The sequence below is a fragment of the Eleginops maclovinus genome, chromosome 23, assembly GCF_036324505.1.
Source record: "Eleginops maclovinus isolate JMC-PN-2008 ecotype Puerto Natales chromosome 23, JC_Emac_rtc_rv5, whole genome shotgun sequence".
NCBI lineage: Eukaryota > Metazoa > Chordata > Actinopteri > Perciformes > Eleginopidae > Eleginops > Eleginops maclovinus.
This window is the reverse complement of record NC_086371.1, coordinates 27,790,308-27,811,177: the sequence shown is the minus strand read 5'-3', so window position 1 is coordinate 27,811,177 and position 20,870 is coordinate 27,790,308. Positions and strand designations below refer to the sequence as shown.

General features: G+C 43.6%; 2 protein-coding genes and 1 long non-coding RNA gene across 3 annotated transcripts; 1 reads left to right on the top strand and 2 right to left on the bottom strand.

Annotated features, from left to right (window-relative positions):
* Nucleotides 1-10,448: 10,448 nt before the first annotated feature.
* LOC134859568 (uncharacterized protein K02A2.6-like) lies at nucleotides 10,449-12,934 on the bottom strand. The gene has a single exon (XM_063876110.1). The coding sequence runs from the start codon at nucleotides 12,882-12,884 to the stop codon at nucleotides 10,449-10,451; it is 2,436 nt and encodes an 811-aa protein (XP_063732180.1). The 5' UTR covers nucleotides 12,885-12,934.
* Nucleotides 12,935-13,156: 222 nt separating this feature from the next.
* Nucleotides 13,157-17,484, top strand: LOC134859748 (uncharacterized). Its single transcript, XM_063876434.1, has 7 exons — nucleotides 13,157-13,634; nucleotides 13,937-14,008; nucleotides 15,506-15,931; nucleotides 16,394-16,454; nucleotides 16,592-16,739; nucleotides 16,854-16,943; nucleotides 17,039-17,484. Exons 1-7 carry the CDS (start codon nucleotides 13,524-13,526, stop codon nucleotides 17,337-17,339), a joined length of 1,209 nt encoding a protein of 402 aa, XP_063732504.1. The 5' UTR covers nucleotides 13,157-13,523; the 3' UTR covers nucleotides 17,340-17,484.
* A 95-nt stretch (nucleotides 17,485-17,579) lies between these two features.
* On the bottom strand, nucleotides 17,580-18,017 carry LOC134859755 (uncharacterized). Its single transcript, XR_010165152.1, has 2 exons — nucleotides 17,800-18,017; nucleotides 17,580-17,686 (listed from the first exon to the last, which is right to left on the bottom strand). It is a non-coding gene; the product is annotated as an uncharacterized LOC134859755 (long non-coding RNA).
* Between the last annotated feature and the right edge of the window lie 2,853 nt (nucleotides 18,018-20,870).

The following is a 20,870-nucleotide window of genomic DNA, read 5'->3' as shown; positions in this document are numbered from 1 at the left end:
CACACAAAACACACACAACACCACACCCCCAAAAACACAACCAACACACACCCCAACACACACAACCCCACACACACACACACTACACACACACACACACCCACACACACACACACCTCTCTCTCACATACTCATTCTCTCTCTTTCTCTCACACATGCACGTACACAAACTTTGCCTATTTCCTTTTTTAACTAATTTTGTCAATAAATACTTCGCATTTGACATACGATGGTGTGATATCTGAAACTTATTTCTCGCATATTAATGTTGAGGGCCCCCCTAGCTAAATTCGCCTTGGGCCCCCCCCAAATTGCTAAGACCGCCACTGACACAGTCTTACCTTTGCTGTTTGTGATCAAATGTTGTGTTCAAGGGCATAAAAAGGCTGCTGAAGGTCAGTGGCTCTGTGTCACTTTGTAATGATTACTGATAATTAGGGATGCACCAATTGGAAAATGTCGGCCGTATTGCCGATGTTTTTTTTTTTTGCCGTTACGATGGCCGATGTTTTAACATGTAAACTGTAACAGCAGCAAGGCAGCCTATACCTTTAAGCAAGAGAGTGGGGATGCGTGTGTGCATGTGTAAGAGCGAGAGAGAGGTTGAGACAGCCTCCCAAGAACACTGAATGATGGATTTAATTTACCGATCCTGCAGACACCGTTACACAGGGCGGAAGTCCTGCAGCATGTGCAGCTTGCAGCAGCAGCTCCTCACAGAGGAGAGGAGAAGAGACACCACCCCCCCCCCGAAGGACTTTAAAGTTACGGCAAACCACAGTCACTCTTCTAGTCCTTCAAAATGATGCACTGACTTCAGATTTTGGTTCGTCAGATTTAAAAACAACGACACTAACGCAACTTCTCCAGGTCACGTAGCAAAACATAAACATCGGTGACTGCCGTCAGTGATGTCACCTTATTTACCGATGCGCCAATGGTGGTAAACTAGGGCTAACATCGGGCCGATGCCGATGTCTCACGATGTATCGGTGCATCCCTACCATGATGGGCAAGTTACTTCCAAAATGTAATCCGGGTCGCCGGCGTACGGTGCAGGTTGCCCCAGCCAGTTGCGCCACGGCTGTGGCCATTTGGGGGATTTTAGTATGTAAAAAAAAGTTACATTACTTTATTATGCCTCTAAAAAATTAATTGTGTTAAATTTACTTTTGCGCAACTTTGGGGTTACTTTCCCCAAAAAAAAAACCGTGAAAAAGTAGGGCTTACATCTGAAACGTAGTTTTTTGAGCTTTTTTAGTTAACGAATCTATGGAATTGTAAAATTAAAAACAAAAGCTCTTTTTTAAAGGGGGGGTTTTGAATAATATGTGATCCCCGGGTTAACATTACGTCTCTGGTTTTTTAAATAACATGTTAGTGGAGCCCCCGGGCCGGGCCCGGGGGAACCCCGCGCTTTATGAACGAGTCTCTGGGGGAAAACGTTAGCTAAATTTGGTCATTGGGGTGTTAACGGGGATTTTTGGTGACAAGCTTTGTAAAAGCCCCCAAATTCCACAGAGGAAGGGGGTGCAATCTTAAAACACTTCCCAAACGAGTCTTTTAAAACTTCTCTGGGTTCAAGCACCGGGGGCGAGAGAAAGTTAGGCTACCTTCTTTTTGCTTTGGGCCCTTTCCCGGGGCATGGTGTTTTTTTTTCTTTTTTTTTGCTTTTACCCGAGCCTGCATCTCAATCGTGAATCTGTTTCCCTGCACCCCCTTTCCAACCAAATAAAAGGAAAACAGGTTACTGAGTTACTATTTTTTAACCCTCACAATTATTTTTTTTGGTGTCAGAATGCCCGCAATTTTTTGTGTTTTCTTAAAATCAAACCCCCACTTTCCATTTGGGGTTTTAAAATGTGTTGAAAATGCGTTACTCAAAATTGTAAAAAGTATTATATTACCCAAATTTCAGAAGATTGCTTTTTAAATTTTAACTGTTACAGCAAAAAGTAATACATTACTGTCCCCCGGGTTATTTTTTGTAACGCGTTACCCCCAAAATTGTTTCCCTACCGAATGTGTAAAAAACGGGGAACACAAACCCGATGCCTTTTTTTCAGTTTTTTGTTTTGGGGGGGCCCATTTTCCGACAAAATTTCAAATTTGGGTTGCCCAATCACGCAGGGGTCACCACATAACCAATCGGGGCAGAGGGGCGCTTTGGGCAAAGGGGGGGTTTGGGCATGAGCCTTCAAGAAATTTTCAGGGAGGGGGAAAAAGGGGTCATTTATCACAGGCCAGTGTGGGGAAAAAAAAGCGTTTTTTTCAACTTTAAAACTTTGTTTTAAATTTGGAGCAAAAAATAAAATATATAAACCCTGAAAAAGTAGCTTTAAGAGGCCCCCTTTTAAAATCTTTATATCTAAAACATGTAGGCAGCCTTTCCCGGGTTTTTGTTGAATTCCAACTCAGAAAAAAAGTGTCAGTAGTTTTTTTAGAATACAAAAAATAACAAAAATCTTTTGGGACTCTTTAAAATTTTCTTTTAAATAAAAAAAACCCAAGAGAACATGATAATGCGAAGTGGTCTTTTAACTTTTATTCGGGCAGCTGTTTTTTTTAAAAAAAAAGATTTTTAATGCTTTTGCATCCAGGGGTTTTCCCCCCCAAATTTAGGTGAATTTTTTTTCACTTTTTATCAAAAAGTTTTAAAAAATGTTTGGGAAAAAAAATTCTCAAAGCTATCTGTTTTTTTTCCCCAAGATTAGAACAAAACCTTTTTAGTGATTCCAGTACTTCCTTAAGGATTTTTTTTGTCCCATCCCAAAAAAACACATTCAAAGTTTGTAAAATTGCATTGTTCAAAATTTGGGCACAATGACCCCATAACAAAACCGTCAATTAAATGAAAAAGGGAAGAAACATGCCCCTTTTAAAATTATAAAATTTAAAAAAATTTAAAAGGGGAAAAACCGGGGAATTTTTTTTTTAAAACCCCCTGCCGTCACCTGAGGAAAAAAATTGAATTGCGGGTTTTTCGGAGGCACTGTAAAAATGTCATCATGACACCCATCAGCTTTCCTTTTTCATTGAGGGAAGCAAGTGTATTTCCACTCTTCGTGAATGCCAGCAAGGACACATTGTAAAAATGAGAGCTCCCCATAAGCAAAACCCCCTGTCGGGCCCCTGTGCCCCCAACCCCCCACTGAAACACCTTGCAGGGGGGGACATTGATCGTTCACCCCTTAAGAAGTCCTGGGCGGATCAAAAAGCTGTTGGAGAAGGCCGTACATTTTAAAGCCTGTAAAATTTCCTTTTCATTAAATTCCCTTTGGGCTTTTTGGGGCCTCTGGGTGGAACCTTCCCTTCCAACGTGTGGGGCCCCGCTTTTTGCCCCGATCAAATGTAACCCCAAAAAAACATCTGTGAGAGTGCCCCCGGCGGCGGCCCTGCCCCAAAATCCCAGGTTTGCCTCGCTCCTGGCCCCCGGTTGCAGGCCCCAGATAAGAGGTTTTTAGCCCCCCCAAGCGTTTTCCTACCTAAAGTTGCCAGCTGCGGGACAGGTAAAGGGTGCCCAAATGTATTTCCACCCATTGTCATGTTAACAGGAGGGTTTTTTTTCCTCTTTTTGCATTTGTTCTGTTTCATTCTTTTCCTTAAGGGGAGAGATGGTTTCAAGGAAAAGGAACCCCAAACTTTTCGGTAGCCTTTTTCAGATTTTTTCTTTTCACAAAAAACTTTTTACAAAAATTTTTTTTCCAAAAAAACTTTTTTTTTTCCCTTTTGCCCCCAAAATTAAAGGGGTGTCCTTTTCTTAATATCATATTAATTGAAATCTGGGTTTTAAAAAATAACAAATGATCAGTGTTTAAAAACCAAGTTGTGTACAAACATTATTTTTATTCTAAAAAATACATTTTTTACTAGTTTTTAAAAATGAATTTAACCAAAAGTCTAAAAAAGGGCCCCAAACAATAAAAAAAACATTTTTCTTTTCTCTGTCATGACAGACCAAACCCACGGGTTTTTCCCGCCTGTTGAATTTTGTCTCAAAAAAAATGGAACAGCCATTTTTCCCCAGTCGTATGAACTTTTGGGAGATTTTTAGAAAAACCCAAAATTTCTCTTTTCCCAAAGACGATGGGAACTTTATTTTTATAATTATATCAACTGTAGATACGGTCCTAGAAACAAAAAATAAACTTAAAAAAAGGGAAAGGCCAGAAATTTTCCAAATATAGACAAAGGGAAAAAATTTTTAAAGGGAAATTTTAAGGTTTTCATGCACATCCTTGCTTAACATAAGCCTTTTAGATTTTTTTGGCTTTCCCTCTTACCAGTAAAGAATCAGCTTTCTGCGGGAAAAACCCTTTTCCCCCCCCCCCCAGGTTTTCCTAAAAATACGTTTAAACAAAAACCATTTTTCCTGTAGCGGGGGCAATTTCCCAGTACATGTAAATGCACTAAGTGAAAATGTAAACTCATGTGCCTTTCCCCCTGTTTTTAAAAGGGGGTTTCCTAACTCTGGGGAATTAAACCTGTTTTAAAAGGGTTTAACCCCTTTGTAACTTCCCCCTTTTTAAATGGGGAATTATAATGTTTAACCACAGAGTGATGGAACATTTTAAACACCTCTTTCATCATTGCTATTCTCATCATCGTCAATCTTAATAGGAGCGGGTGGATGAATGTCTAAAAATGTTTTTTGGGCCATGGGACTGGGGGAAAAGGCCAGGACTGGGTTGATATTTGGGGCAAATTTTTAAAATCAAGTCAAGAAGGCTTTTAAAAAAATGTCATAAATCTCCCCGGACTTGGGAAAACTATAAATTGGGAAATTTTCTTTCAAGGCCCCTTATTTCTTCCTTTTATTGCTTTCTAAAGGGGACCTTTTTGGGGGAAAAATTGAAAAGGGGGAAAAAAATGGAATATAACAAGTTGAAAAAAAATAATTTTATGTTTAAAAACTTGGAAACTCACACCGAAAACCCAAAAAAAATTTGAGGTCAGTTTGTGTTTTTGACTATAAATTTTTTAAAAGTTTCTTTTAAAATAAAGGGGGGTTATTATTGGATTTAAAACCAATGTAAAGGTTTTAGATGGGACAGGGGAAAACTATTTGGTTTAGAAGGAAATCATGATTTTGATTTAAAGTGTGCGATTTAAAAATTTTTTACCCAATTTTGGCTACGTTCGTTAAGGAAGTTCAAGTCCTTTGGGTTTGGTTTGACCCTTATTCCACAAATCGAAACCCCAAAACTGGGAGTATTCTGATCTAACAAGGAATAGCCGAAAAAAAATCCCGGGAAAATTCTCGTCAAGTTAAAGCTTTTTTTTTACAACGATATATTTAAATCTACAAAGGGTTTTAGACGAATCTTCTCCTATTTCACTGATCCACGTCCAATTAAAATAGTTTCTCTTCCCCAAATTTTACAGGAAGAAGGGCCCCTTCCCCCTCCCTTTTAAAAAAAGTTTTTAATCCCCTGCTTATAGGTTTTTGTAAATTTTTCCCTTGGTTTTTTCGGGGGGAAAAAGGTTTTTAAACACCATTTTAAACGCCCTTTCTGTCCATTCAGATCTTCTTAGCCCCTGTGAGTACTTTAAATAACAACCCTTTCCCTAAAAAGTTTTTTAACGTGGAAAATTTAAAATAATAAAACACATAGAAAAAAGTTTATTATTGGTTTTTCTCACAAAAACCCCCCTCAAACTTTGTCACTCTTCAACACTTTTTGGGGTTTCTCCTGTTTCTCTTGTTTTTTTGGGCCCTTTTAAGAATGGGCCAAGAAAAGAGATCTAAAAAAACCCCGGGGTTTGAGTTAGCATTTTTCAAACCCTTCCCTTCCCCCCAATTTTTAAATGAGGTTTTAAACAAAATTTTTTTTTTGGTCGAAAGAGCCTGAACAAAGGGGCCCCGGGGGGAAAACAAGCTTTCAAAAAATTTTCACCTTTGATTTAAAAACCCCCAAAAAAAAATAAAAAAACCCCCCTGGTGATCAACTAAAGCTTTATGTGTTGTTAAAAAAAATGGCTACAAGAAAGTGTTTTAAAAACAGAGCATTAAACGTCATCACAAATGAATATTAACCAAACCCTTTGTTAGGATTTGGGGAAAGGAGCCATGTAGGTTGTACGTATATATTTCCCCTTTTTCTTTTACTTTTTTAAAATTTCCCTTTACCCTTAAAAAAACCCTCAAAGGGTGTCTATAATTTAATTTTATCTTTCGAAGGAAAACTGTAAGTTTTTCCCAAACGTGTATTGTTTCCCCCAGATTTATTTTCTGGGTTTTTCTAAATTTTAAAGGGGAAAAAAAACTTTTTGTTGAGGGAGCTCTTTTCCCAAAGCAAATTTCGGGTCAGAACAAAAGGGCTAACTGCACTACTCCCTTTTGGGGGTTGCATTTAAAAAATGGGGGCCTTCTGAGTTCTGTTTTTTTTTTATGGGGGGGGCATTCGATCGAAAACATTTTAAAGATTGGCCCTGTTAAAAAAGCTCACTGACTCTACTCTGACATTAAAAAACAACGGGCAGGTCCAAACCCGGGCCCCCAAAGGGGTGGGGGCTCGTCCAAGATAAGAAAGAGAAATTTTATTGATTGATTTAGGGAAAAGTGTGATGTGGTCTGGCCACAGAAACTCCTAAAAGTGAATTGGTTTTTTTTCGACATGTAGGGAAATCTTCCAACTCAAGACTTTTTAAAGGGCACTGATTATTTCCCCCCCTGGGCCCCAAATTTAGGGGTATCAACAACACTTTTATGATGCCTGGGTTTTTCAACACCTTTAAAAAAAAATACACGGCTAATTTCCCCCTCTCTTCTCTGCCACTTTAAACATGGGGGGTGCTGATAACGAGGGCACACAATTCATTGCCCCAAAACTTAAAAAAATCAAAAAAAGCCCCCCAAAAAACCCCCCCCATGTGGCTTGAAGCTGTTTCTCACGAAATGTTTTAAAAACCCTAATATGCAAAAAAGCCCCTTTTTAAAAAGCTTTAAACTAAAATATGTGTTTCCCCGGGGTGTGAGGGGCCCTTAAAAAACGAGCTGAAAAAGATTTTTCCGTCCCTATAAAATTATTTGGAAAAAATGGGATTGGGTTTTCATTGAACTCCTGCTCGTTCCACCCATCGTACCCAATATAAGGGCCCGCAAGCTGAAACCATTTTTGCAAAAACTGTGTTTACATTAAACAAGCATTGGCCCAACAATCAGAAAATAGGACTGGCTGGAGAGACTATGTATGAAGAAGCCAGATATAAAAGGTTCTGTCCTTGTGGGAAACCCGCGAGAGGTTAACGTTTGAGCTCCATACTGTCATGTTCGTGTTCCAAGGATGAGGCCGTGTTGATAGCAAGTAACTTAGTTTAATGTCTCACGTTCTTTATAACATACATGTGGCTTCATGCAGTCTTGCTCCGGTTCCTTAATTGGTACGGTAAGCTGACTACTAACCAGTACTGCCGACTAGCGGTCAAACATGTAATAACATCTAATCATAACATCCCCCTTTTTCTAAGTTAAAATGCATTAACATGAATTATCACATTAGCTGTATCAGTTATTTTAACCATTTCACATTCAGCATAACTCTGCAACACATAAGCAGTATAAACAGTTTATATCAGATTGCATAACTCATATCTAAGCCAACACTAGACCATTTAGAACACATTCACAACATCAGTCAATATACATTTTATTCAACATCTTTAACATGCATATTGAATTTTCTTTGTTTATAAGTTCAGTCTATCAGGCTTTCTGATTTCTCTTGCGGACCTTCTTAACTCAGGTTCGCTTGGAGTAGGTGTGTGAGAGTCAGTGTTACAGTCCATAACAGGTTTGGGAATTACCTGAGATTCACCACAGGTTACACTGAGCTCACCAACAGTCCCTTGAGGAGTCTTTAACAGACTGCGACGATTGCGTCTGAGGATTTGTCCATCATCAGTTTTCAATGTGTACGATCGTGGAGCAACTTCTTGCAGGACAGTTGCTTTTGTACTCCATCCATCAGCATCCTCAATCCTGACTGTGTCGTTGGTAGTCAGTGGAGGGAGATGCTTGGTTGTTCTGTCAGAATGACTTTTGCATCATTTTCTGTTGTCGTAGCTTATGTTCAATCTTTGAGTGATTCTTTTGCTTTAATTTGTCGTTTTGATGACTCGGCAAAGTTGTTCGTAGCTTCCTCTTCATCAGCAGTTCAAGGTTTCAAGGTTTCAAGGTTTCAAGGTTTTATTGGTCATATGCACAGCAGATACAGCGTATATGTTGGCAATGAAAATCTTATGTCGCGTGCTCCTCCAACAACTCAACATGCATGGTGCAAAAGATAAATAAAGTAGTGCAAAAAGAGAGAAGAATATTTACAATATTAACAATAAAGATTTGAGGATGTGAAATATATACATATGTGGAATACATTGAAAGTATTTAAATACTTTACACTGTTGAATGAGGAGGTATGGGCAGATGCATATATTATGTATAACAGATGTATATGGCAGATATGTACAATATATAGATATGTGTACTATAAACAGATATGTATGGCAGATGTGTATAATATATATGTATGTGTGTACTATAAACAGATGTGAGTAGACATTCACACAGCTCAGGAGTTCAGTAGTCTTATAGCCTGTGGTATAAAACTGTCTCTGAGTCTGGTGGTCTTGGTCCGGATGCTGCGGTACCGTCTGCCAGACGGCAGCAGACAGAACAGATTGTTGCTGGGGTGATGGGGGTCCTTTAATATCCTACCGGCCTTCTTCCTACACCGCTGGGTGTAGAGGTCCTCCATGGATGGCAGCTCCGTCCTGGTGATGTGCTGAGCAGTTTTCACCACCCTCTGTAGAGTCTTACGGTTGAGGGCGGTGCAACTGCCATACCAGGCGGTGATGCAGCCAGTCAGGATACTCTCGATGGTGCACCTGTAGAAGTTGCAGAGTATCCTGGAGTCCATGTTGAACTTCCGCAGCCTGCGGAGGAAGAAGAGCCGCTGTCGAGCCGTCTTGGATATGACCCTGGTGTGATGTGTCCATGTCAGGTCCTCACTGATGTTTACCCCGAGGAACCTGAAGCTGCTGACTCTCTCCACAGGAGTCCCGTCGATGGTGATGGGTGTGTGTGCCTCTCTCTGCCTCTTCCTGTAGTCCACAATCAGCTCCTTTGTTTTGCTGACGTTGAGATGGAGGTTGTTGTCCTGGCACCAAGATGTCAGGGCTCTGACCTCCTCTCTGTACGCCGTCTCGTCGCCGTCTGTGATCAGGCCGATGACGGTCGTGTCGTCAGCAAACTTGATGATGGTGTTGGAGCTGTGTGTGGCCACGCAGTCGTGCGTGAACAGGGAGTAGAGGAGAGGGCTGAGCACACAACCCTGAGGGGCTCCGGTGTTGAGGGTCAAGGTGGAGGATGTGATGTTCCCCATCCGCACTGCCTGGGATCTGCCCGTCAGGAAGCTCATGATCCAGTCACAGAGGGCGCTGTTGAGCCCAAGGTCCCTGAGCTTAATGATGAGCTTGGAGGGCACAATGGTGTTGAATGCTGAACTGTAGTCAATGAACAGCATTCTCACATAAGTGTTCCTCTGGTCCAGGTGGAAGAGGGCAGTGTGGAGGGTGAGGGAGATGGCATCATCCGTGGACCTGTTTGCTCTGTAGGCAAACTGCAGGGGGTCCAGTGAGTCAGGGAGGGAGGAGGTGATAAAAGTTTTGACTAACCGCTCAAAGCACTTCATGATGATGGAGGTGAGTGCAACTGGGCGGTAGTCATTGAGGCAGATGGGTTTTGTCTTTTTGGGGACAGGGACAATGATGGACTCTTTAAAACATGTGGGGACTACAGACTGGAGCAGTGACCTATTGAAAATGTCTGTGAACACATCTGCCAGCTGAACTGCACACACCTTGAGAGCACGGCCAGGGATGCCATCAGGCCCAGGAGCCCTGTGTGTGTTGATCCTTTTCAGAGATCTACACACATCTGCACTGGTTAAAACCAGTGAGCAGGGATCCTGGGCCTTTTGTGCCTCCACAGCCGGGGGCTTCTCAAAGCGTGCATAAAATGTGTTCAGTTCATCTGGGAGAGATGCAGACACTTCCTCAGCACCACTCGTTGTCCTTTGTAGTCTGTTATTGTTTTTAGTCCAGACCACATATTTCTGGCGTTGGAGCCCTTGTAGTTCGACTCCACCTTGTCCCTGTATTGTCTTTTCGCACTGCTAATAGCTCTCCGGAGTGCATACCTGGAATTCCTGTACTCATCCAAATCACCGCCGCTGTGCGCGATGGCCCGTGCTTTAAGCTGGTGACAGGCCGCACTGAAGAGGTGATGCTCTGTAGCTCAATAAAGCCAGATAGGGATCCGAGTCACTGTCAGCTGCTTTCTTTAGGAGTTGCTTGAGAATGTGAACTCCTTTTTCAGCTTGCCCGTTTGACTGTGCATAGTGTGGGCTTGACGTCACATGCTTGAAATCATATTGCTCTGCAAACTTCTACCATTCTTTGCTGCTGAAGCAGGGGCCATTGTCGCTCACCACGGTGTGTGGGATGCCATGCCTGGCGAAGATAGATTTAGCATGTGTTATGACACAAGTTGATGTTGAGCTTGTTAGTAGCGCCATCTCAGGGAAGTTTGAGTAGTAATCCATTATCACTAAATAGTCTTTACCTCTGAGATGAAACAAGTCCATTCCTACTTTGTGCCATGGTGCTGTTGGCACCTCAGCTAACACCATAGGCTCTTTGCTCTGCTTGTTCCTGTGTTTCTGGCATGTTTCACATTTACTTATAAGTGTTTCAATGTCTTTGTTCAGTCCGGGCCAGAAAACCGTGTCTCTCGCCCTCCTTTTACACTTTTCGATGCCGAGATGGCCTTCATGTATCCTGTGCAACATGTCCATTCTCAAAGCCTGTGGAATAACAATCCTGCCCTTTTTCAACAGCAGACCATCCACAGTACTAAGCTCACCTCTAACATGGTAAAATTGTGGACATGAACCAGCTGGCCATCCCTCATCCATGTTCTGCATGACATGCTGTAGCTCAGCATCCGTTGCTGTAGCCCCCGCTATTTGTCTTGACTTTGTGTCAGACACAGGCAGTGTAGCCGACACCATGTTCACGTGACACTGTATGTCCTCGTCTGTTGCACTCACACTGTCGCCTGTAGTTGCTCTGGATAGGGCATCAGCAAGGACTAGGTGTTTACCTGGAGTATATATCAGTTCAAAATCATACCTTTGCATCTTCATCATTAACCGCTGAATCCGTGGAGACATTTCATTCAGATTCTTTTTGATGATGGCGACCAGCGGTCGATGATCAGTTTCGACTGTGAAAGACGGCAGGCCGTACACGTAGCTATGAAACCGCTCCAAACCATACGCCAGTCCCAAACATTCTTTTTCGATCTGAGCGTATCGGCATTCAGTTTTTGTCATAGCCCGAGATGCATAGGCTACCGGTTTCCAGTGCTCACCCTCAGCCTGGAGTAGAACGGCACCAATACCATCTTTGGAAGCATCTGTAGACACTTTTATCCTCTTCGTGTGGTCATAAAATGACAACACAGGTGCTGTGCTCAGTGTGTCCTTGAGTTTTTGCCACTCATGCTCATGTTTCACTGTCCATTTAAACTCACAGTCCCTGTGCAGAAGCTCTCGTATGCATGACGTCTTTGCTGTCAGATTGGGAATGAATTTACCTATGAAATTCACCATCCCCATGATGCGTAGCACCCCTGTCTTGTCTGTGGGCCTTGGCATGTTCTGTATTGCATGTATTTTGTCTTTATCTGGTTGGACACCACGTGCAGACAGCTTGTCTCCCAGGAAGAGGATCTCTTGAACGCCAAACTCACATTTACTCTTGTTGAGTTTCAGTCCATACTTTTGTATGCGTTCCATAACTCTGTTCAGCCTCTCGTTGTGCTCTTGGGCTGTGGAACCCCATACGATGATGTCATCAATGTAGACTCGAACTCCATCCAAGCCCTCGATGATCTGCTCCATCGCTCTGTGAAATATTTCAGGTGCTGACTTGATTCCAAAAGGCAGCCTGAGAAAGCAGTGTCTGCCGAAGGGCGTATTAAAGGTACAGTACTTGGTGCTGCTTTCATCCAGTTTCAGCTGCCAGAAGCCTTGTGAGGCGTCAAGCTTTGTGAAGTAGTTGGCACCTGACATTTCACTGATGATTTCTTCACGTGTAGGTATTTGATAATGTTCACGCTTTATGCTCTCATTTAAGTCTTTAGGGTCCATACATATTCTCAACTCACCATTCTTTTTCTTTGTGATGACCAGTGAGTTGACCCAGTCTGTAGGCTCATTAACCTTTTCGATCACTCCTAGCATGATCATTCTATCGAGTTCTTTCTTTAGGCAGTCTTTCAGTGGCGCCGGAACTCTGCGTGCTGCATGCACAACTGGTTGGGCTCCTTCTTTCAACTGTATTTTATATGTGAAGGGCAAAACACCAAAACCCTTGAAAACCTCTGAAAAGTTCTGAACAATTGTGTCCATAGAGTCATTTGTTGGGTTTATGGTTGGGATGATGCGATACACTCTTTTCACAAGCCCCAGTTCTTCACAGGCTCTGTCACCCAGAAGTGATTCACGTCCCTCATTCACAACAAAGAAGGATAGGTGGTGCACTTTTCCTTTAACTGTGACACTCAACCTGCATGTGCCCAAACATTTGATTGGCCGCCCATTGTAGTCTTTCAGTCCAGATTCTTTTCTTTTTATTTGTGGCTTATCTTTCATTGCCTTCACATCACACATGCTTATGAGATTTGCTTTTGCACCAGTGTCCAATCTCATGGTGACTACAGTCCCATTTATCATTAGAGGAGCTATCCACTTATCTTCTGTAGTGACATCATTTACATTGTCTGGTTTATTTATTTGTTCACTTTCACAATTCACCATTCCAACAAAGAACGTGTCACTTAGATCAGGCTCGTCTATTAAGTTTACAGTTTTTCCTTTCTTCCACTCTTTCCGTTTGGAGTATGGGGTGCCGATTGTAAAAACTTGGTTACAATTTTTTTGCTGATACATTTTCAACATTTAGCTCCTTTTCCTCACATTTAGCGCATTTTCCTCACATTTGAGACAGAAATTCATGTTAAACAACAGGTTATGTAATTGTCAACAATATGTTCAAATGTAAAAAATACACGTTACATTTTATATCTAAATGTTATATCTAAATCTAAATGTTATATCTAAATCTAAATGTTAAATCTAAATATAAATGTTAAATTTATATCTAAATGTTAAATGTATATCTAAATGTTGAATTTATATCTAAATGTTATATCTAAATCTAAATGTTATATCTAAATCTAAATGTTAAATTTATATCTAAATGTTATATCTAAATGTGTCGCCAAGTGTAAAACTAAATATTTAGAAAATATTCAAATTCCAAAGGAAACCACGCCCACTGCAGCGGCACAGATCGCACGGCACCGCCCCCACCCAACACGAAGATGCTGAGAAAGGTCAAGGAGAAGCCAACTGCCAAAAAAAATCGAAAAAAGAAGAGGACTTTGAAAGGCAGGCATGGCAGGCATGGCAGGCATGGCCTTAGGAGACATTGAACGGGCGGTTACTGCGGGTGTGCTGGCTGCACTCAATGGTGTTGCTCCCCCGGTCCAGACCACAACATCAACGGTAAGTTAAGCTGTTTTAATTTTAGTTCTTTATGCATACTGGACGAGGGGGTTAGAACTAGCCACTATTAGCTAACCCAGACAGTTAGCTGTGTGACGGATGCTAGCTAGAGTTTTGTTATCCACTGTAAGGACTTTCTGTAGCCTAGTTAATGTGACTGAGAAAGGTAACTTAAGTTACCCATAACCTAGTTGACTTAGTGGTTACCAGTGACAAAACTGACAACTTTCTCTATGAAGCCTGTGCTGTGGTCAACATGTGTAATATTATTGTACTTTCTAAAATGCGGGCTCTTGTTTCAGGTTTCAACACCAGCGGTGCCCAGTGCCACACGCACTTCAAACTTTGCCTCCACCTTCTCATCACGGAGATCAGTAAGTTGTGATATAGCTGGATAACGTTTATGTTACCCTGAGAAAAATAAGAAGAATAAAACTATTGATATAAAATAGGTTGCTTGGTTAATATTGAAGTTCAACATTGGTCATTTGAGGTGTGCAAGCTGACAGCTAACTGGCTAACAGTGGACTGCAGGGATTTATAAAGAGATGGAGTGAGGGTGCAGCGGTGTGGCGGGTCGGACATATGTGTCGATCGCTGTAGGTTCTAGAGCTGGGTTAGCAGTTAGCAGTGTGAATGTAGCTGTTCATGTTTACTGTGATCCACATTTTGCGATGAAAATAAATGACGCAGATCTTCGAGCAAAGCAGTGTTCCTGAACGTTATGCTGATACATTGCGCTGATTGTAGTGCAATGAATGAGCTGCAATTTACTTAAATGCTTGTTGTTCTGCTGTTGCCTGTTTTGATAGTTTCATTTCATCATCAAAAGTTGGTTGTGTTACTAAAACATAATTGCATATCAGTCCAACCCCTTGTCATTCCCAGCTTGTCCTACGTACATTGATTATGTTGTTTGTGATATCCATTGGTGTCACTCACTGTAGTTATTTCTGGTGCAAGGTTATGACTGTGAAAAGGCAAACTGCTCTATCTTACATACAGCACATGCAATACAATCTGAACCAAAAAAGTTGAAGAGGATATTTAAACTCTTTTTGGTGCTATTTTATCAGTTAATCTTTACCAATTATGAAACGAATTATTATAGAAATGGAACTGCCAGCTTTGTTCTACTTATATTATGCCAATTGTAAAGGGTCACAATACAGCTCCAACTATTTTGGTTAGAATTTAAGTTCAACACTGGTCATAGTAGGCTTATGTAAGTGTTAAAGGTGCTACAGTATATGCGATCTTGAGCCGTTTCTAAGCAAAAACATTTAGTTAACATCTCCTCACAGTCCTCTAGCTGCCTGTCCACTGAGTATGCTGTGAAAAAAATTTGATGTCTGTGGTCAGTCCAGGCTCCAAAAACCGCAACAATACAGTACAATAACATTGTGGCAGGGGGGCTCTCCCTAGCAAATATTTACATTGGTGACGCAATTCAACGGTGTAGATATCTGTAATGCGTAACTGTTAACCTACAGTACTATAGTTGATTTTTTTGGGATATAAACTTCAACAAAGAAGTAGACATCTTCGTTAGCGTAAGCAGTTTAGCCAATATTTTCCATGACAAATATCAAGACGCACTGGAGGGAGCTCTACATTTAGTTTGACAACACAGTCGAATGTCAAGAGAAGCGACGTGAACAAACGGTGCATAGCGTACCTTTAATGTGAAATGTACTAACTTGATTGGCATATAATGATTACATCCTGTGCATGGCAAAATGACATTAATTGCTCCACAACACTAAATGTCAGCATGGAGGCCTGTATGCAGTTCTTTACAACTTTACTGTTGAACTTGGTCACTATCAGCTCTATTAAGAAAAGTCTCTTGGTCTGCTTGTTTTCAATAGGCTCCTCTTCCATCATTCCCTCGACGTAATGGGGCTCAATCGGGATACTTGAGACGAAGGCATGTCAAAACATACACAAAGGATGTTGTATGTTTACCTTTTTCACCAGGGTTATCGGTCTTCGTTATACCCAGAGGAGAAACTCGGACCAGGTTAGCTACGGCTGGCCTTGTTGGAAAAATTTCATTTTCCACAGAATGGTCTGAAGACCAAGTGAGAGCTGAAATAACAGCCATCTTCAGTGGAGCATTTGGGTTATCAGAGCACCAGTCACTTCCATTTCAGTTTTTGAGCACCATCAAGGGGTGTAAAAAACTGATGAAACCAAAGGTCACCTCCAATTTCCCCTGGGGTGGTAAAGAAGTTGCCTCCGTGTGTTCCGGCACTTGTCTGTATATCATGCCAGAAATGGAAGTTCCTGCGCAGGTGAGCATGTTATTGAAAACATTTGTGTGGTAACTCGGAGAACAAAAAGCTCAGTCAAAATGGGTTGCTGCCCATTTATTGAACTCAGAAAAAAATCATAATCATTTGCAACCAAGGATGCCCATCTTTGCTTTCAGCCCACACTAGTCCACAGATTTTTGGCCCCTACATTTCCACAGATCTTGGGCCTTGATCTGTTACTGCACATGGGACAGAACACACCCATAACCTGGTGATCCAGTGATCAGCACACCTGTACTCAAGGACAGAATCATCCCCCACATCCTATTCCAACACATAGCTACCTCTATCTCCATCTACTAGCTAGATGTTATATACTCCCCACACTTCGAAAATATGTAATTTTTCAATCAGATACAATTATCTCTGTCACACTGTAAAGATTTCACCTTGAAACTTGCCTGTTTTTACATAGGAGTTCACACCTTTTCTTTTGTGCAGAGCTGGTGTGTGGCAATGGATGATGACAGTGACTTTGAAATCCCGGTTGTACAACGGAGAGGTGAGTAAAAAGAGGTTAATTGCTGATCTGACTTGATTTTTGTGATGAATTGGTGACTTATTGCATTATTGAACTTATTGAAACAAGTATTGTTTAGCTTATTATTAAGAGTTACTGAGTAGATTCTCTTTATGTAGTGAGTCAGAGAGATGCACCGTCCAGAGCCCAGAGGGAACACTGTGAGAGGCAAGAGAGGGTGGAAGCCAGTGCTCCATCCGATGATGGGATGGAACTACAGGGACAGCGAGGGCCAAATGAAGCTATGAATCACTTTGCAGATTTCATGTACAGTTATATGTATTAACTTAAGGTTTTCTCATATAATATCTGTTACATTTTATGTTGGTCCATTTTGTTAGGGAATGTATCCTCTTTTATCCTCTTGTGTCTTATTAACAGTCCTATTGATATTGAGGAAGATGAAGCCTTTGAGGAGGCAATCAGATGCAGTCTTTTAGAAGAGTCTGTGCAGTCCTTACAGGATTCAAGGTATACTTGCTTAGCTAATTTTTTACTTTCAGTGTTGCACCAGTCAAAATAAGACATGTTTGTTGGTAATAACCATTATCCTTTTTGTTCGGAAGGTTTGCAGAAATTTTGAGCAAAGAAGAAGTTATAGGAATTGTGAAAGCTCACAGTGAGAGGGTTGTCACAGAAGCATACAGACCGATCTACATCAGCAGAGGGAACGTGTGGACAACTGCTCTCCGACAGTTTAGAAGACGGAAATTCACGGAGAGCACCGATCTGCTGTATGTCACCTTTGCCAGTGACGAAGGCACCAACGAAGATGGAGAAGACCTCGGAGGGCCAAGGCGAGAATTCTTCCGTCTGCTTGTGAAAGCCATCTTCAAAGAGAGTGGAGCATTTGAAGGTAATCTTTGATATGAACTTCATATCAAATGGATTTCTGTGCTGTGGGGTTAAAATTATTTTCTTAAATACTGGGTAAACTGCCCTCTAAAAGTTTGGGTAACATACATACATAATTAAGTAATTTATTAGCCGATTAAACTCCACAAGGATACAGTACTGGCTTTCTCTGTCGACATTACTGTCTTTTAGAGGCTATAGTGGAAGTGTTGTGATAACGATTCTGAACCCAAGAGCAGACAAGAGACGGTGTTGAATTGATGCAAGAGGGTTTATTGAATGAGGTGGAGGAGCAGGTAGAGGACGCGGAAGCCGGGGGGAGGGTGAGGCAGGCGAGCTGGATTGCGTGATCCGGATAACTGCAGGCAGAGGGAAACAGAGTTAGGTTGTGGTCAAAAGCAACAAGAGACGAGAGTTCGGTAGCGAGGTAACAAGGTAACAAGGTAAACTGGAGCCAGGCACGTATCATTACCACTGTAGAGCGAAGTACGATCTGGCACCGACAGCAGGGAATCCAAGGGTTTATGAAGGGGAGTTGATTGGAGATGACGACCAGGTGAGCATGATTGCAGATGACGGCCAGGTGTGAAGTGAGACAGACAGGGGGAGTGGCAAACCCAGGAGGAGGAAAAACACAGCAGACTGCTGTGACCACAACAGTACCCTCCCCTCAATGGACGCCTCCAGGCGGCCTAGGCCTCTCTGGGTGAGCCAGAATGAAAATCCCGGATGAGGGAGGGGTCGAGGATGAGGCCCCGCGAAACCCAGCTCCTTTCCTCTGGCCCATAACCCTCCCATCCACAAACCCCCGGGTTATCCCCCTGCCCCGAGGACGAATGCCCAGAAAATTGCCGGGGCCCTTTTGGAAATTTGGGGTGGTTGTCAAGAAAAAAAGGGGAGGGGGGGGGGGAAATGTCCGGGGGGGAGAGGGGATTTGGTGGGAGATCTTTAAACGGGGAAAAAGGGGGAAGGGGGGGTGGAGGGCCCAGGCTGGAGGCGCTTGAGTGTGCCCGCGGGGGAAATTGATGCAGAAAAAATGGGGAAAAAGGGGCCAAAAAAAACGGGGGGTTTTAAACTTCTTGGAGCCAGTGTGAAGGGGGAGATCCCTAGGGACAAAAACACCTTTTGACCCACCCGATGGGCAGGGGGCCCGGGGGGCGATCGCAATGCCCCGGGTTCTGTCTGCAAGCGCACAAAGCGGTCTTTCGCCCCTTTCCACGTCCTGCACAAGGGCGGAGATGGTGCGACCAAAGGGGACGGAATTTTAATCCCCTGAGCAAAAAAAAGGGTGGTTTGGCCCCCAAAGGGAGCATTCAAAAGGGGACATCCCGGTGGAAAGCCCCAGGACATGGAATTGTGGGCTTTACTCGATCCAAGAGAGATGGTCGCTCCAACCGAGGGGTTGCGCGCACCAAACAACGCAGCGGGGTTTTCCCAAAGGCCCTTTTTTTGGGCTTTTCTCAGCCTGCCCAAATTAGTCTGCGGGGGTACCCTGATGACGGGCTGAAAGAGGCCCCCAGCGCTCCAAAAGGGCCCTTTCCCCCACACTTGGGAAAGGGAAACTGGGGCCCAAAGGGGTCGGAGACAGGTCAGGGGAATCCGTAAGGCGAACGACATGCTGCCAACACGGGGAAAGCTCTGTGGCAGGGGGGAGTTGGGAAGCGAATAAAGGGTGAACCCCCTTTTCGAAAATCTGCCCAAACAACGGGTTATTACAGTGTGGCCCCCCCCTTTTTGGGGGGAGGAAGACCGTCACAAAATCAAGGGCCCAAAAAATTTGTGGGGAACCAAAGGGCCCCCCCCCCAAGGAAACCCCCCCCCCCCCAAAAGGGAAAAAGGGGGGCGTAACAGCCCAAGCAGGTTTTTTGAGGGGAAAGGACTTGGCCCGGCACACACCGGCAGGCCACCGAATCCCCGGGGTGCCCGCGCCCAACGCCCCCCAAACCAAAATTTAACCTCTTCAGGGGGGAAAGGGTGGGGGCCCACGCCGGGGTGACGGGCAAAGCGCGATGTGGGGCCCCCACACCAGAACTTGAGGCGAACCAACGGGGGAAACAAAAAAAAGGGTTTAGGGGGCCGTTGCCCGGTTTCTGGTTGGGTTTGTTTTGGGCCCTTTCCCGGATGGGGCCCCCTATCTCCCAGGTCCCGCGCAACCTTGGGGGCAGGAAGGAGAGGGATAGGGGTCGGGGGAAAGGCCGGGGTTTCATATTGTTAAACTCGAGAGAGGGCGTCAGGTTTGACGTTACGGGACCCGGGCGGGGTGAGGGAAAAAATTAAACCGCCCAAAAAAAAAGGGACCCCCCGGGCTTTGGGGGGAATTTCCCCAAGCGTTTTAGCTGTCGGGAGTTTTGGACAAATTTTTTGGGGTCGGCCCTAACCAGAAGGGCCCTTTTTCTCCCCCCTCAAGCCAGTGCCCCCAAATTCCCCCAATTTCCCGGGTTTCACAGGAGCAGCTCTGGGTTACCAACATCAATTTACGTTCAGCATTTTACCAGCCGGCGAGAGAAAAAGGCGCAGGGTGGAATTTTTTCTAAAGAAGTATCCGGGGAAACAGGACCCCCCCCACCCCCGGGTGGTAAAGACGCATGACCCCCCCCCGATGAACGCCTGGGGGGTCAGGTTGGAAAAAGGGGGGAAAGACGAGAAAGTTTTTAAAGGGCCCAGAAAAGGGAAATTCCCCGCCTCAGGCGTCCGGGGCAAATGGGCGGGCAGAGGGGTTTTGAGCCCGGGTAAAGAGGTGCTGAAACCCCCTCCTGTAACCCACGGAAAACCCCCGGTAGAAATTGGTAAAAAAAACCCCAAAAGAAACTGCTGCATTTTTCTTGGGGGGGAATGGGGGAAGGGGCCCCAGTCGCCCACTGAAACTGCCTTTTCCGGGACAGGCCCCCTTTGCCCGCTCCAATGATAAAACCCAAAGGGAAGGGAACAGGGGTGAAAAGGAACTCACACTTCTGGGCCCTTTCCCAATAAAATTTTTGTTCTCCAAAGCCCCCTAAAGGGGAAAATTGCCTGAACATGCTGGAAGGGGTTCCTCCGGGTTTGCGAGAAAAAAAAAGGGATGTCTTTCTAAATAGAAAAAAATGAGGGGTTGAGAAAATCCCGGGGGACTTCTTTTAAACCGGGTTCGGAAACACGGGCGGGGGTTATTTGGGGCCCAAAGGGCATGCCCAAGGTACAAAAAAGGGGCCGGGGGGGTTTTTAAAAGCAGTTTTTCCCCACTCATCGCCCTCCCGGATACGAAACCCCAGGGGTTGGCATTGCGTGGTTCCAAACTTAGAGAAGCTGAAAGCACCCTGCAGCGGCTCAAATGCGGAACTGAGGGGGGGCAAGGCATCTTTTTTTGATAAAAATGTTTTTTGAGTCCCCTGAAATCAATACATGGACGAAGAGATTTGGCCCCCTTTTGGGAAAACAAAAAAAAACCCTGCAAAAAAACAGGGAAAGGGAGGGGGGTTTTCTCTTTTGGGGGCCCCAGCCGAAAGAAAACCCTTTTAATATACTTCCCCAGGGGCCCCCTTTTCTCAGGACGGGAAAAGTTATAAA